This window comes from Synchytrium microbalum (assembly GCF_006535985.1).
Source record: "Synchytrium microbalum strain JEL517 chromosome Unknown SmJEL517_scf0010, whole genome shotgun sequence".
In the NCBI taxonomy this organism is placed as follows: domain Eukaryota; kingdom Fungi; phylum Chytridiomycota; class Chytridiomycetes; order Synchytriales; family Synchytriaceae; genus Synchytrium; species Synchytrium microbalum.
Genome location: NW_022158359.1, coordinates 534,549 through 551,382, shown reverse-complemented (window position 1 = coordinate 551,382; position 16,834 = coordinate 534,549). Strand labels below are relative to the sequence as shown.

The following is a 16,834-nucleotide window of genomic DNA, read 5'->3' as shown; positions in this document are numbered from 1 at the left end:
CGTTCGGTTGGGTTGCTTCTGTGTCGTTGAATGTATGTGGTAGTTTGACGGTGTCCAAAAAAGTCGAGGTACTTGTTTACAAGCCACACGTATGAGCTCCCTTGAGAATCAACATTGACTTTCCACCTAGGCAAACACTCAAGAATATGAAGTAAGCGCTATTGAAGTAGCTTCAATTTGTGTAGTCATTTAACTAACATGCTCATATACATAAGTGTCATCAAGGAAATCGAGAGAATCAATGCTCAAGAGCTCTTTCGTGACTTGTCCGAATCTTCTTCATGGCACGCTCATTATCAAGTAGGTGCCATGTATACATATGCTATAAATGTCTTGCTATGTTGTCTATGTACTTATATTTCCTCGTTTAGGACTCGGCATATGTGTACGCAGGCAACATTCCATACGATCTGAATGAAGGAGATGTCATTGCTGTCTTTTCGCAGTAAGCTGTCCAGAGCTGATTTCAATCTCTTTCATTGCAAGATAAGTATTGCCTTGCCTTTTGGGCTGTTTTGGCTCACCAAACATCTTGCCTACTAGATGGGGTGAGATTGTCGACATTCACCTTGTACGAGATCGCCAAACTGGAAAATCAAAGGGATTTTGTTTCATTGGTTATGAAGATCAGCGGTCTACTATTCTTGCTGTCGATAACTTTAATGGACTCAAGGTAGAGCTAGAAGAGAAAAACGAATTTGAATTTGAAGCCGTCGTCAACTCCTACAACACTACACCATATCTAACAACTTATATGTCCTTAGATAATGGAACGCACAGTCAGAGTAGATCACTGTGCAAAGTATAAAGGAGAAGCCAAAAACAAGAATGAAGAAGATGAAGCCTTTGAAGAACGGCAACGAGTCAAGAGACGTGCTGTCGTACCTATACATTTACTTCCTCCTGAAGATAGACCGCCAGGTAAAGACTCGCAGTCGGAACACTGAAAATGTGATGAACCAAAAAAAGCAATCAATAGAATCTCATTGTCTATCCCAAACTTTATATCAGAGGACCCAACCGCACGAGAACCAACTCCAGACTCTGACACAGCACGAGCACTAGGTCTTGACCCTGACGACCCCATGCGTGAATATCTCTTGACAAAAGCTGCCAAGAAGGCTGCCAAAAAGGTCAAGAAGGAGAAAAAGTCTAAAAAGGACAAGAAACGTAAGCATTCGAAAGACTCTGATGACGATGATAACGATAGTGATCGAGATTCACGACCTCGAAAAATTGACGATATTAAACGAGAAGATTCAATCAAACGAGAAGATGAAATCAAGAGAAAAGATGATGATTATAGGAGAGATAGAAGACGAGAAGATGATTACCGGGGAGATAGGAGAAGAGATGAGCCTATACGAGATATCAAACGAGAAGACGATTATAGACATGATAGGAGACGAGATGCACCTACACGAGATATCAAACGAGAAGATGATGATTATCACATGGACGATAGGAGTAGAGATATCAGGAGGGTCGGAAGAGATAGAGAAAGTGAACCGTATAATTCTAGGTATACGATGCGTCCTGGTGAGGAGGACAGGTACAAACGTCGTCGTGAGGATGATCGTGATGATGAACAGAGGGATAGGAGGAGATGAGTTGACGCAGAGCATGTATGAATTATGTATAGGTTGAGATCAAAAATATATTTATATTAGTAGATGTCACAGGTGTGGTCTTTTTACATTAAAAAGCTTCAAGCTCAATCGAGCTGCAAAAAAATCAATCATTATTTATCAATTCCTCCAGAATCTCGAAAAGTCCAGCCCGCGCGATTCCGTAGTTTCTGCTACAACTTTCTCTTCCCTTCTAGAGGTGAGCGTATCATCCCAATCATGCACTTCCAGCTTCCTTAATATATCTGGTGCTAATACAGGTCCTGCAAAACCCCACTCTGCGTCACTATTAGACTGATGATGTGTCGATCCCGATATCCCACCTCGCAACGGTGGCAACCTAAACGGCAGGGCCTCACAATCCAGCATCTCATTTAACGGTACCGGCGATCCTCCATCAACATCTGCTACACTTGCCTCCTCGCATGCATCCGATATATACATTTCAATTTCTTCATTGAATGACTCTTCTCCAGCTTCAAACCTATAATTCGACATTGCAGCCCGTATAGATTGTATGCTCAAACAACTCAGTCGTATTGTATATTCATGAAATTCATGTGCGGTCTTCAGCGTCGTTGCAATCTGTAGGAATTGGGATAGCTGGATGGCAGGTTTTAGATATTGGGTGAGTGAAGTGAATGGGCGAGTGGATTGTAGCCATTCTTCGATGTGGAAGAGGTTCATTCGGATGTGGATTGCTTTGGAGCTGGTGTAAGAGAGACAAAGGGTGGAGGGTGAGATTGCAAGGTCAATAGCTACATGGCGCAAAACAATTCTTGAACATATGCGAAGAATACGGCAGCCAAGCAACCTACCGACAACAATATGTTCGATCCGATAACAAGCGGTTGAAAACTTCACTGGCAATGAACCGAATCAATTGTATAAAGACTTGTTGAGCAATCGATAATGGTACACATGAGCCCTTGAGGATGTTCAGTGTGCTAAAAAAAACTGAGTGAGAATCATGATCTCCTAATGAGAGTCCTCGGTCCCAACTAACCTGGATAGAGTCGAAGTTAATGTATCTGGATTAACCTTATACGGCCCCCTTAAAGAGGATCTGCTTGATTTCACCGGTTGTGATATCCTAGACGTCATTAACGGTCGAGACAAGGCGTTTGATGCTGGAGCGAAACCCAGTTGGAGTGACATTCGGTTACTTGCACTACTACTGTTAGCACCATTCGATGACATGAAGCTTCGTCGTCGTGATAACGAAGCTACAATTCCTTCAAATTTGACATCCGTGGTTGTGGCCTCATATGATAATATCGCGTGTTCTAAAATACTATGGAGTCGACGTTCGGCATCACGAACGATTACGTGGTATACGTCAGAGATCAACTCGGATAATGTACATTGCACTTCGACTGTAACGCTCATGAGTCCCTCATCACGTTTCAAATACTGGAGCAGCCTAACGAGATTGCCCATAATGGAAGCTAGTTGTGCCGAGTCGTCGATATTGCTTTTACATTCGATTTCCTTTATAATAGCGCTAATGGATACATCGAAAAAGTGCTCGACGTGATGCTGGGTGCGGTAGTAATGTGCGAATCTCGAACAGAGGAAGAGGATGGATGCTGGTGCTAGTTTGTGGCGGCTTGGTTTTACGAGCTCTACGACCACGTTTAGGATGTGTTGTAGATTTTTGTCTTCGTATACCAGGATTTGATCTGTTGGTGTTGCCAGAGTTAGTTGGTTTCGATGTGGGCGGAAGTACCGAAAAACTCACCCAGAAGGCCATGCGACCAGTCAAAAACATCTACATCGTAATTATAATTGTACTCGCCCACGTCAGATCGGTCATCATCCACTAACGATATACGATGCATGGTTTCTTCCTCTGAATCATCTAGTGTGGATTGTGTCGCAGACGTAGAATCTGATCCCAACGGGCTTTCATCCGAAGCAGACTGAGCATCAGTCGAAGCATCCAAGTAGTCATTAGCACTTCGTCCATTGACTGACGTGGCATTCGTATTCGCTCCATTGTCAATCAGCAATGCAATCAACACGCGATGAGAGTTAGCACATGCCCACATCTAATTGTGTGCAACAGTTAGTACAACGCAACAAGGTACAAGGAGGTTGAGTCGCAGAATATCACTTACAAGAGCAGTCCATCCAAAACGATCGGTAGCATCTATAACTGCCCCACTTTGCAGCAGCAGCTGGACCGTCTGATGATGCCCAAAACAGGCAGCATACACGATTGGCGGACACATATCAGCATCGGTAGCGTTTACATCCAGATATGGTCGTTTCAGTGGTGATGACAACAGCTCTTGGAGCGAAAGCACATCCCCATTGGACGCCAGCCTGACACATGATGCAGTAATCCTTTGGCGTTTGATCTCATCACTTATATATTCGACGTTTAACACTTCTTCGTCGCTCCAATCGCTCAAATCATCGAGAGTTGGTCCTGGATTGTCAGGTGGATGTGACTCGGTTTCGACATCAGAGAGCATCTTTTGTTTAGAATCGAGGCCTGTTAGTACATGGATGGCAAGACATTCAATGATCAAGTAACATTCACGCAATCTCTACCAAAACTTATTTTTTTTCGAAGGGGCTGTAAACGCACCGCTTTTATAGTCACACAAAGCAATCCAAGCTTTTGGCAGGCAGACAGGAACGAAGGATTTCAACGATGCAGAGTCGGCCGTCTTTCTATATATCAACTCCAACAGATTTGAGCTGGAACGTGTTGACTCCAACAGATTAGAATCGTATTTGAGCTAAAACGTGTCGCAGTTGCCGGAAGAATGACAATGACCGAAAATGCCGCGACGACCAAGGAAGATTTTCTGACGGATTGAAGAGATTTATTTACATAAAGTCCAAGGGCCGTGCTAACTTTCTTCCAGCTTTCTCACGCACACAAACAGAAACACCATCTCAACCAATATAGCAACCATGATCTTTTTTTATATCAGACTACCACTAGAAACATGCTCGTGTCAGCGCAGAAACTATGGTTGAAAACAAACTAAATTGCAATACAAGGTATGAATTGCTTACCTCATTCAACAACCATTGATGGTTTACCATTGTCCACCACCTTGTTGTTGTTGGTTGTCGTATCCACCACCACCGCCACCTTGTCGCCAGTTGCCAGAGTCGTTGGAGTAACCACCTCGGCCACCACCGCGACCTATGGACGAAGGTTCATTGAGCAAAAAATCCCACTCTGGAGCCTCGATGATCTGGCAGATTGTTTGGAACGTACCGCCACGGAATCCACCACCACGACCTCCACGGAATCCACCACCGGATCCACCATCACGGTCACCCTTGTCGTCTATTGAATGAAGGGGGGTGATGAGAACATATACGTCAAGTCGTCAAGCAAGGTCAATGCGACACGGAGCGGAGAAACGTCCAACGTATAGCATTTCCTCTGTTCAGCAAGATGGTAATGCGACGAGAACTTACTAGCAAGGTTGACTCGGACGTTTCGACCTTCTAGGTCTTGGCCATCCATTTGAGCGATAGCATCTTGCGCAGATTGAGGGGCTGCGAACTAAGATATACGCGTTTGAATATGTTAGGAATGATTAGCTATGTAACAATACAGACACAGCGACTTGGCGAACCACGTACAGTGATGAAACCAAAACCACGGCTTCGACCTGAAAAAACAACAGAAAAACGGTAAGTTTATGATTAAATATGCAATTTCAATGATGCATCTGATTGAATAAGACGTGGATGCACGAACCAGTCTCCCTGTCTTTCAAGACGAAAGAATCCTTTAAACAGAAAAGAAAATGGTTTTAAATGAGCATTGCACCGGGGAGAAACCAGGGTTGTTCAAGACATACAGTGACTTCTCCGAATCTTTCGAATGCACCTCGCATAGATTCTGAGGTGGTGGACCATGAGAGGTTACCTGAAAAAGTGAAAAACAAGGTTTTTTTTTCTGGTTAGCTTGGACACTTATAGTTCACCCAATAAATAAAACATGACGAAGGAGGAGGGATGACTTGCCTACGAAGCACTTGGTGCCGGTTTCTTGTTGTCCTTCTGCCATCTCTGCTACTAACTAAACTCGCAAACTACTCTTCACGAAAATGCTTTGTTGTTGGTGTTGACAGAGTTGAAACCAAACGGCACCATTCAAGTTTTTGGAACCTAGCTATAATATATGTATTTTGGCATTTTCCAAGCGTGTATTTTAGCTGAACGTGACGTGGTTTGGGCTTGCGCAAGTTCTGATCGCCACGTCACCTTGTCCAGCAAAAAGTAGTTGTGTCTGTTTGCAAGTAGGAGAGCGTGAGGAATTAGGGCTACTAGTAAGTGATAGAGGTCGATTGAAATGCGTGTAACAGATAGTATCAAGCTGATCACTGACTTCCCTATAGAGATTCAAGAATGGCCGACGTGCAGTTATATGTTTATGACATTTCGAATGGCATGGCCCGATCTCTTTCGCTCATGTTGACTGGACAGCATTTCGATGCTATCTATCATACTGCCGTCGTCATATTTGGTACCGAATGTGAGCACTTCATCATAACGTTGTACCTGTCGAATATTGGCATCAACATCTTTTGATCGCTATCTCAACTATTACCAACTAAACTCTTAACTTTATTCTAGATTTCTTTGGTGGAGGTGGGATTGAAGGATCGACGCCTGGAGGATCTCCATTCGGAAATCCATTAGAGGTCGTTGACATGGGCCAAACTCATGTATGTACCTGGATTCATGAGTTCAGAAGATTCACTCGCTCGAGCTTCATTGAAACTCTCACGATTACGATTGCTGATCAAACTACTTTAAACCTTTACACAGATCCCACACGAAGTAGTCATGGAATACATCGATTCCCTGAGGGGAGTCTACACTGGCGACAAATATCACTTGCTGGACTCGAACTGTAACGACTTTTCAAATGCCTTGTGCCAATTCCTGGTCGGCAAAACAATCCCAGATCATATACTCAGTCTCCCTGCAAACTTCTTATCGACACCTTTTGGAAATCAATTGAGGCCCATGATTGAAAACATGTTTGGGGCGTCGAGACACCCTACAGCAGTATCAACACCATCAGCAGCTGCTCCTGCAAACGGTCAATCATCCTCCCTATTACAAAACATATTCACCATGCAACAACTAGAACCAATACTAGCTCAAAACCGATGCGTCGTGTTGGATTTCACGTCACAGACGTGTGGACCTTGTAGAATGATTGCTCCTCATTTCGAAAACCTGATACAGGAATCTATAAATTATAAACCAGCAGGAGTCAAACAAACTACAAACACAGGTGTCGTCGGTGTCAAGATTGAAACACCAATGTCTCAGTCAATAGCAAGCCATTACAATGTCAACGTAACGCCCACATTCATCTTTATTCTCGACGGGAAAGTCATGAGTCAGTTTAAAGGTGCCGATGTGGCAGAACTCAAGTCGTCAATCAACCTACTGCAATTTTCTGCATATCCGCGTAAGCTTGCTCTTCTTTCTCCTTTTTCGGTTTTTGTCTCTCTGACTGGTATTTTCATTTAGCACACAAACATGGGAAAGTCGCAACGCCAATACTGGATTCTTTTTCTGTTGCACCGATAACGTTCTCTGCCTCGACTTCGTTGGATGCTATATTCTCAAAGCTTCAAGGCTTCTTGGGTGTAGATGTGGATGTGAATTTTTGGAATGCTATAAAGGAATCCATGAAAACCAGGTCTCCTCTGCCCTCTGGTTGGAACGTCGCCATTCGTAAGTTTTCGTGCTAGTTCATCCAAGATCATCCCACTTAACCCTTGTTGAATTTTTTAGAAGGTGCACTCGAAAAATTAGCTCCCGATCAAGTCTTTCCCTTATTGGACATTATCCGTTTACTGGTGCTTGATCCCATCGCCTTGCAAACACTCATATCTGAAGGAATACTCGTAAAAACAGTATCAAAGTACGGAAGCGGTAAACAGATACGCGCAGTCAGTCTCATGGTGCTACGAGTCGGATCAAACATGTTTGCAACAGCCAATTCAACCAACTATATAACATCAACCCAAAAAACGACATTTGGTCTGATACCAAGGCAATTACTCACCAGCTTACTAGTGGACTCATTACTGCATGAAGATCCTACAGTGCATCAGGCTTCTGCTTCGTTAGCCTTCAATTTAGCTCGATATATTCACGAATCGTATCCAGATTGTGACGAAGACTTTGCTTGTGAGATTGTTGCTGGTGTTAGTCAAGCAGTTGCAGCAGTCAAGGATGAAGAAACTAGTGAGTGTCTATAGCAAGTTCATCTTTAATATATTTCCCTTTACACAGAAACTCATCGCTCTTTACATTGGCTTTGCTAGTTTTGAGGCTCCTCGCTGCTTTGGGCCTATTGATAAAGTATGCTCCAGAGACCGTATTGGAACTCTGTAGAGCACTGGAGGTGGAAGGTGTTGTAAAGAGCTCGACACAGTCCTTCAACACATCGTCCAAGGCATATCTGCTCAGTAAAGAGTTGAACAAGATGCTGGAATTGTGAGATGAATCTTTATTGCTTCTTGCTTTTTATTTAGATTTCAATGAATACAATCCTAGATTATTTTGTCAACACCAACCCATAGTCTCATTGGAAAGTTCTATCAAAAACTCAAAAGTTGGAGGTAGAGAGAAATTCACTCAAGTTTGAGCAAAGCATTAGAAACTGTCAGATCAAGCGTGATGTATGCAAGAACGCGTCAACTGCCTGATCCTCTTTGTAATGCCTACCTTCCGCAAATGACGTAGTAGGTCACTCCCCTGCTTACTCACCACTTTTGTCTCACCTTTTATTTTTCGCTTGCACTTTCTCGCTGGAATCTCACTCACTCTTTCAAGCAGAAGCAATCGACAAATATGGCATCCCGTATCAACCAGCTCACTTCCCAACTACAAGAGCAGACCCAAAGCTCAGTCGTCGTCTCAGAAAACCGCACATGTAAGCGCTGAAGAAAATCGTTCTGTCTGCTTCGTTAGCCAATTTGACACATGCAAAGACCAGATACATAACCGCGACGTAGCATTCGAATACGAATTATATTCAATTCATCGATTCTAACTGCATCTCATTATCTAGCTGCCTCAAAGATTGGCGTCAAAAGTCAAGACGATGTAGTGATTGTAGCAGCTGGTGAGTTTTTGAATTGAAACCACCTAAAAGTAGCGTTGTTTGAATCTTCTTGCATCAATTGATTGACGATACACTGGAGCTCTTGTTGGAACTGCATTGTTTGAGAAAACCACGAAAAAAAAAGACTCATCCCCCCACGCTCCTTTCATCTAGTCCGTACTCCAATCACCAAGGCTCGTCGAGGTGGTCTCAAGGACACCACTCCAGATCTCTTATTGGCTACTGTATTGAAGGGAATCCTCGACCGTACCAAGATCAACCCAGCTCTTGTTGGTAAGGCTTTGTCGTTTCTTCCATTTTTGGGAAGCACGAATCTAACGTTGTTTTTACAGAGGACATCCAAGTCGGCAACGTTTTACCTCCAGGCGGTGGAGCAACACAAGCCCGTATGGCTGCCTTGGCTGCTGGTGAGAACGATTTTTTTGTTTCATTTTACGTTACTGATTGCTGATTCTGCTTTTTGGTTACTAGGATTCCCTGACACCACCTCTGTCTGTACCGTAAACAGACAATGCTCATCTGGCCTACAATCTACTCACTACATCGCTGCCGCTATCGCTACTGGTGAGACATTGAACAGATATTTCCCAATCTCGGTAAGACTTGCTAACTTTACAATTTCCCAGGTACCATTGAAATCGGTATTGGTGCAGGTGTTGAGAGTATGTCGACCCAATACGGAAACGCTCCAGCTGCCAAGGTTGATCCTAAAATTCTCGCCGTCCCATCTGCTGCTGACTGTTTGATTCCCATGGTATTCCAGTGACTGATAGTTGGATCGATACCCTCTTGATCTCAACCTTACTTTTTGTAGGGTATCACCTCAGAAAACGTTGCTTCTGACTTTGGCGTCTCTCGTGAAAGCCAAGACAAGCTGGCCGTAGCATCCAACCTCAAGGCTGCCAAGGCATGGGCTTCCGGGTGGTACGACGAAGAAATCGTACCAGTACACACCGAAGTCATTGGTGCTGATGGCAAAAAGACTCCCGTCACCGTCACCCGTGACGACGGTATGAGAGCCGACACCACCTTGGAAGGTTTGGCTAAATTGAAGCCTGCATTCAAGGCAGGAGGAACCACCACTGCTGGTAACTCGTCTCAAGTATCTGACGGTGCTGCTGCCGTTCTCTTGATGAAGAGATCAAAGGCTCAGGAACTAGGTTTGACCATCCTTGGCAAGTTCGTTGCTTTTGCTACTGCTGGTGTTGTAAGTTATCTGTCTCTGTTAGACCACCCTTGAATTGTAGCTAACTTGTCGCTCTTTGCTTTGTTAGCCCCCACGCGTTATGGGAATTGGCCCAGCTTTTGCCATCCCTAAAGTTCTAGCTCACGCTGGCATAACCAAGGGAGACGTCGACATCTACGAAATCAACGAAGCCTTTGCTTCTCAAGCTGTCTACTCTATTGAGAAATTGGGTCTTGACTACGCCAAGGTCAACCCCAAGGGTGGTGCCATTGCCATCGGTCATCCATTAGGTTGCACTGTAAGTTGGAATGCTCCCTTTTTTGGAAGTGTGTTCCGTTTTTGACTGAATTTTCGTAACAGGGTGCTCGTCAAATCGCCACCATATTGCCCGAACTCAAGCGACAAGGAAAGAAGATTGGTGTCACCTCCATGTGTATTGGATCTGGAAGTAGGTTTTTGATTTGGACAAAACGGAAGAGTAATTTCGTATTACAGTGGTGCTAACCGTTTATTTTCCCCTCAATTAGTGGGTGCTGCCTCTGTTATCGAACGAGAATAAATGCAATTGTTTAGGACTTGTTCTTGTTGGTTAATTAACAAAGAAATGTATGCTTGCTTTTCAACGTATTTTTTTCGGTTGGAGGACGTTTCTTGTTGTTTTGGTTGAAGAGCTTTCGAAGCAAACAAATCCACTGTTGCAATCCTTTGTGGTTGCCATCGCTCTCTCTTAACCAAGAGACTCGACGAACGGATCAGTGGCAGAACAAACTACAGAATTGAAGGCAGACCATTCACACTCCCTATTGAACGACTTTGCAAGAGAATTCTGTGATACGTATGATGTGTGTGCGGGCGATTCAAAAAATGCTATATTGTTGTATCTTGGCCTCGTTATAATTTATCGCAATACAATTGAGTCTTTGCTTTTACACACAAGTATATCTACACCCCTACAAACATTTACACCCGTTCCATCACTTGTTTGTTGTTCTTTCTCTGGTTCCATGCTAACTATTCCGTGCTTACTCTTTTTGGCGTTGATCTAATGGAGGCCGTCTCGGTGGCCCACTGTTGTTATTGTATGGAATATTGCTGTTATGAGGTCCACTTGGGTTGTACGGTCCAGCAGGATTATATTGTCCACTATTGTTGTATTGATGTGGTGGGGGTGGCTGCTGCTGTTGGCCACCGTAATACGGACTTCCACTATTATACTGCGGTGGAGTGTTTTGATATGGATCATTGCTATATCCGTATTGTTGTGGTGGTGGTGCACTTGAGAAGGGTGGTAATGGAAATCCACCTGGACGTCGTGGTGGTGCCATGCTTTGAGGAGGGCGCTGTTGATATTGTTGAGGATTATACTGTTGCTGGTGATGATGATGCTGGTGTTGTTGTTGATTTGGCGGTAGTCTACTACTACTCATATGAGGCGGTAGTGAACTTTGTATCGGAGGTGGTGGATTCAAGGCATCTACTTGCTGCTGTGCTTCGACATGTGAAGGATCAAGCTCTAGCACTCTTCGATATGAGTCGATGGCATCCTCCGGCCTATACGAGTTTTTAAATATGAGGGCCATGGCCATCCATGTATTCACGTTTTGTGGATCGTGTGGATTTATTCGGATTGATGATGAGTATGCTTCCAGTGCGTCGGCGAGCTGGTTGGTCTTTTGGTACAGTTGGCCGAGAGAGTAAAGTACGGCTGCGTCCATTTTCAGTGCCCTGGAAACGCATGTGGTATAATGAGTATATGATAGCAAATGTGGGAGTACAGATGAGTTTACAGTGGATACTCGGCTTACAATGATCTTCGAAAGTCGTGAAAAGCGTCCAAGTATTGGTTGTTGTTTACATGAACATTTCCGAGCATATGCCAAGCTTCAGGGTCATTTCGTTCTGAGGTCGGAAGAAGACGAAGATATTTAAGTATTAGAATCCATTATACTATAGACAACTGATTGAGCAAATGACTAAACGCACCTGCACGTAACGTTTCACGGAGATGTTCTTCCGCTTGGTCCGTGTTATGGAAACTGGTATGCTGCTTCATCAGCAGTCTCGCGTACTCTTTATGATATCTGGGGTCATCCGCCACTTGTAAAGCCTGCTCAATTGCGTCCTTGAAAAAATTGAGCAAAAAAATGTTATTGGCTGAAGCCCCCATGCTAAATATTTCGAGTGCCGCCTTTCACACCTTTGCAGGAGTAAGCTCATTAGCTAGACTATAGATCAGGGAGGCTTTCAGTAGCGCTTCCGGGTGACGCTTAGCCAATAACGGCTGGAGGCTCTGTTTGAAAAAAGTCAAGACGTGTTAAATATTAGGTTTGAAATTAGATAAATGTCATGCGGCAACCTACCTCTAGAGCAGGCAAGTAGCGAGACTGAGCCTTGTAGAAATCAGACAAACGGAGGATCTCTTGCTCTTTTTCGTTGTTGCTGGCTGTAGGCTGGAAGTGAGGCTGATGGACTGAGCTTGGTTGCTCGTTTGTGCTTGATTTCTTATTTGAGCCTTCTTCACTCATAGGATTTGTATGCATTTCATTGTTGCTGGATGGCCGACAGTAGGTGGTAGGTCCCTAAGCTTTGCTCCTCACTGCTTCTCCGATTGAAGTGAGGGTATTTGGTAATTGGGTATTTTTTTTATTTGGCAGGGTGCGCAACCAAGGAACCGAAGGTCGAGGTTATAACCTCCGCAAGGAGGAGACGTTCACTACGGGAGGTAATGAGGGCAGAGATTCAGTGATCAGCCTGTTCTAGTTCTAATACGCGACATCCCACTCGGCTGGAAGCTCGCTGCGCAGGTTTTTCCAGAAGCATTCGACCGTGAGCCACCTTATATGTTTTTTGTGCACTGTGACCATTCCAAATCACGTCAAAATTCATGCTTCAGGCGTGTTCTCCCAACGAAAACCGTAGATACAAGCTCTTTTCGAATGTCAATTGTGACTACTGCCTATGCAGGTTTGGTTACTTTTCTGACTGTACGGTCGGTTTTCTGGCTTGCGTGGGCCCTGGATGTTGCGCTCTTTGCTTTCTGTTGCTTTCTCTTGCTTTTGCTGTTTCCGTTGCGGCCGTTGCCAAGGACGTGACAATTGTGAACGTTGTGACGTGTCGTGACGATGGTGTACGGTCGGTTTTCTGGCTTGGATTAGAGTTGTCAATTCCTGATTCCAATTCCGTGATTTCCATCCCATTCCATTCCTAAGAATCGGAATGAACAGGAATTGACGCGTCAAAAGTTGGAATTGTGATGGAATCGTTGAAGTCGCCAATTTCTAGAATGGAATCATCAGGAATCCAAAGTGAATTCCTGCGCTTTCCCGACTTTCTCAATTTCGACCGATTTCTTACCGATTCTTACCGATATTACCGATTTCTACTCGAATTTGCGACTTTCGCTATCCAAAATTGTGATGAAAAGCTGATGACTGCCTTAGAAAGACTGAAATTAGAGAAGGCCAGGGCCGANNGAATCGGTCAAGAATTGACAAACATGAAGTTCGATGGAATGGAATCGCCGAAGGCGATTTCGCGATTCTAGATTCCAAGAATGGAAGCGACCAATAACAGGAATTGGGTCGTCAAAAACGTGAATTCCACTTCCAATTCCATTCCATTCCATTCCATTCCAGTGCATCTCTAGCTTGGATGGGCCCTTGCTTTGTTCTTTTGTGAACTTTGCGTCCTGTTGCTTTGCGGCCTGTTGTTTCCGTTGCCAAGGTCGTGAAATGTTGTTTCCGTTGCGGTCTGTTGTTTCCGCTGCCAAGGACGTGAAACACTGTGAAATGTTGTGGGATGACGTGACAATTGATGACGTGAACATTGTGAACATTGTGAACGTTGTGAACATTTGTGAACGTTGTGAACATTGTGAACATTTGTGAACGTTGTGAACATTGTGAACATTTGTGAACGTTGTGAACATTGTGAACATTTGTGAACGTTGTGAACATTGTGAACATTGTGGACGTTGTGAACATTGTGTGATGACGTGACCATTGCCAACATTGTGTGCTGACGTGAACGTTGCTTGCCGTTGTTTGCCGCTGTGTGCGATGTTTCCGTTGCGGCCGTTGCGAGATGACGTGAAATGTCGTGAAGATTGTGAAATGCCGTGACGGTTGTGGGATGACGTGTAATGTTGTGGACGTTGCCAACGTTGTTTCCGTTGCCAAGGTCGTGCCAATTGTGAACGTTGTTTCCTGCCGTGAACGTTGTGTCCGTTGTGACTTGATGCAACAGTTGTTTCCGTTGTGAACGTTGCGGATTGTTATTGCCACTTGCGCAGATGTTTGAATTGTGTAGTATTGCGAATATTGTTGCAGCTGCTTTCATTGTTGCCGATGCCACAGACGTGACAAGTTTGCACCATTGTTGCCATTGCCAAAGACGTGACATGTTTGCACCATTGTTGCCATTGCAACGGGTCTAAATCATCATTGTGGCCCAACATCTGTCTTGTGTCTTGTAAAATGAGCAGAAAACAAAATGTGATGATGTAGGTAGATTGTGGTAGAAAAGCGAGTTTTAATATTGGAAAGGCATTACTCCACATGAGAGTCTTTATTGCTTACTACTTAAGCTGCCCTATTCCCTCAGGGTACACAATAACGATTCATAATCTACAGCAAGTTTCAATCCCTTTGCCCTCATGTATGCAACCCCCAGGACGTTGACATCCTCAAAGTGACCCGTAGATACATAAACGGTTTGAGCGAATCCGTGCACCATGACATTTGCCGAGCTGGGAGTATTTTCAGTGATGCCCAAAGCATTGAAAGCCTTAGCAGTCAGATGAGTATGTGGTGATTCAGTATCAATAAGGAATATTACATTGATTTTGCATTCCTTACGCTGGACTACAAGGTTGATCATAGCCCGAAGATTCTCACCATACACTATTCCTTCAACAGGCCAGGATGGTGTTGCTGTTGATAATGATAGATAATTGACCCCGAGTTCTCTAGCAATATCCGCCTGAATAATCTCCTCAGTTATATCAGATAGCATCATATCTTGAAGGGCAGGGTCTATGAAGCCAATAGCATCCATAATTGAGTCAGGGTTCAGGTCCATACTACTAATAAAGAAAAAAAATCTATAACAAATCTCGTAATATACGTTTTGGCTCAATAATACCCAATGCTATGAAAAAAGACTTTACCGTTTGAGTTCAACTAGACGAAGCAAAGCGTTGTCAAAGACGACAAGGCGAGGGTCATGATTTGGTATGGCAGCTCGAAGCGTGTTTATCTGTTGAATCAAGGAGCCAATGGATAGACGGCGCAAGGAATCTGAGGAAATTCTAATCTCACCCAGCTTGTCTATGCAAGCTATAGTACAAATGGCCAAAAGATGTAAGCTCACTAGTCATAGCAGCAACAAATGAAAAAGGTATTCTTACCCGCAAGAACCTGAGCCTGGTTTGATGACATTCTAAAGCCGTGTGTAAAGTTGATGTCTTTAGTTCTTATACAGCAAATTGATTGATGTCATTCGTCAGTCAGGTTGTGGGTCTTTGATGAGGGTCCCACCTCTAATGTGCTCTCGTCTCCTTTTTTTGACTTGATGCTGCAATGTTGCTTATGTTGTGATCTGTGGTTCTGTTTGTTACCTTTGCATTGTGAATCAACGGTGAGTAGTCGATTCAACCGATTAAGCCGATTCAACGGTTGGTGATGATTGTTCTGGTGAGTCTCGCTTCTCTAGAACTACGGTAATGCTAATTGAGATAGTTTCTGATCATTTTAGCACTCTTTTTGGAAGTTGTGTTTTACTGACACCTGGATATAGATGTAAGATCGGACGTCAAAACATTAAAAAACAGTCGAATCGATCACAATGGTTCCAACGGGACAATGGGTCCAAAAAATCAGCATCCGTCAGCACCCGTCACGTCCTTTAGCTGTCACGACCTTGGCACCCGAAAGCAAAGAGCGCAACAATTCAAAAACATCACAACTGTCACGTCCTTGACAATGATTACAACAAATCGCAATTTGTCACATCAGCAGCAACTTGTCAACTCATCAGCACGTCACTTCACAACGTTCACAATTTTGGCAATGGAAACAACATACCGCAACGATAGCAACAGGAAGCAACGATTGCAATTAGAACAATCTATTCACAGGGTCCACATCACAACCATCACAACACATCACATCATCCACCAACGGTCACATTTGTCACGTCCTTGGCAACGGCAACAACAATAGCAACGGCGGCAACGGAAACAAAAACCAACAGATACCAAAGGAACGCAAAGGAAGCAAGGATTGCAATTAGAACAATCTATTCACAGGATCCACAACACGTCACAACATTCACAACACGTCACAACACGTCACAACGGTCACGTCATCCAGCAATTGTCACGACCTTAGCAACGGCAGCAAGCAACCGCAACGGAAACAAGTTACCGCAACGGAAACAACGGAAACAAGATACCGCAACGGAAACAAGATACCGCAAAGAACGCAAAGGAAGCAAGGATCTCAATTAGAACAAACTATTCCAACGGGCCCACGCAAGCCAGAAAACCGACCGTACAGTCAGAAAAGTAACCAAACCTGCATAGGCAGTAGTATTGTGTGACTCTGTTTGTATAGGACTTCCGCACTGAAGAATGACGACGTCGCGACTTAGTGCTAGGAATACTAGGCCACCTTCACATTGGATTACATCGATTTGACAATTTCCGTAAATTTCCCTTTGCTTTGGCCACTTTGCTAAAACGACGTTTATCCTCTTTCGAAACCAAGGTGTCCAACCGAAATGCATCCAACACATTCATTTGAGGTAGAGTCCATGGATCTGCACCTGTTAATAGCTATATTTGTATATTTGTCCTTGAAGCTGATCAAATATATGACAATTCAGTCT

At 44.0% G+C, this 16,834-nt stretch overlaps 5 protein-coding genes across 5 annotated transcripts; 3 read left to right on the top strand and 2 right to left on the bottom strand.

Moving 5' to 3' along the window:
- Positions 1-198: 198 nt before the first annotated feature.
- On the top strand, positions 199-1,610 carry SmJEL517_g02498 (uncharacterized protein; the record flags this gene model as incomplete). Its single annotated transcript, XM_031168426.1, has 5 exons — positions 199-300; positions 372-445; positions 544-673; positions 765-921; positions 1,012-1,610. The coding sequence occupies 5 exons, from the start codon at positions 199-201 to the stop codon at positions 1,608-1,610; spliced, it is 1,062 nt and encodes a 353-aa protein (XP_031025580.1).
- Positions 1,611-4,684: 3,074 nt separating this feature from the next.
- SmJEL517_g02497 (uncharacterized protein) lies at positions 4,685-5,673 on the bottom strand (the record flags this gene model as incomplete). The annotated part of the gene is made up of 7 exons (XM_031168425.1): positions 4,685-4,794; positions 4,870-4,941; positions 5,076-5,163; positions 5,244-5,272; positions 5,362-5,392; positions 5,465-5,532; positions 5,610-5,673. The coding sequence occupies 7 exons, from the start codon at positions 5,671-5,673 to the stop codon at positions 4,685-4,687; spliced, it is 462 nt and encodes a 153-aa protein (XP_031025577.1).
- A 341-nt stretch (positions 5,674-6,014) lies between these two features.
- Positions 6,015-8,133, top strand: SmJEL517_g02496 (uncharacterized protein; the record flags this gene model as incomplete). The annotated part of the gene is made up of 6 exons (XM_031168424.1): positions 6,015-6,141; positions 6,243-6,334; positions 6,438-7,092; positions 7,155-7,361; positions 7,422-7,877; positions 7,958-8,133. 6 exons carry the CDS (start codon positions 6,015-6,017, stop codon positions 8,131-8,133), a joined length of 1,713 nt encoding a protein of 570 aa, XP_031025576.1.
- Positions 8,134-8,486: 353 nt separating this feature from the next.
- SmJEL517_g02495 (uncharacterized protein) lies at positions 8,487-10,505 on the top strand (the record flags this gene model as incomplete). Its single annotated transcript, XM_031168423.1, has 10 exons — positions 8,487-8,568; positions 8,707-8,760; positions 8,914-9,033; positions 9,093-9,167; positions 9,232-9,324; positions 9,387-9,514; positions 9,575-9,967; positions 10,035-10,244; positions 10,307-10,394; positions 10,474-10,505. The coding sequence occupies 10 exons, from the start codon at positions 8,487-8,489 to the stop codon at positions 10,503-10,505; spliced, it is 1,275 nt and encodes a 424-aa protein (XP_031025579.1).
- Positions 10,506-14,536: 4,031 nt separating this feature from the next.
- SmJEL517_g02494 (uncharacterized protein) lies at positions 14,537-15,384 on the bottom strand (the record flags this gene model as incomplete). The annotated part of the gene is made up of 3 exons (XM_031168422.1): positions 14,537-15,029; positions 15,114-15,282; positions 15,354-15,384. 3 exons carry the CDS (start codon positions 15,382-15,384, stop codon positions 14,537-14,539), a joined length of 693 nt encoding a protein of 230 aa, XP_031025578.1.
- Positions 15,385-16,834: the final 1,450 nt, after the last annotated feature.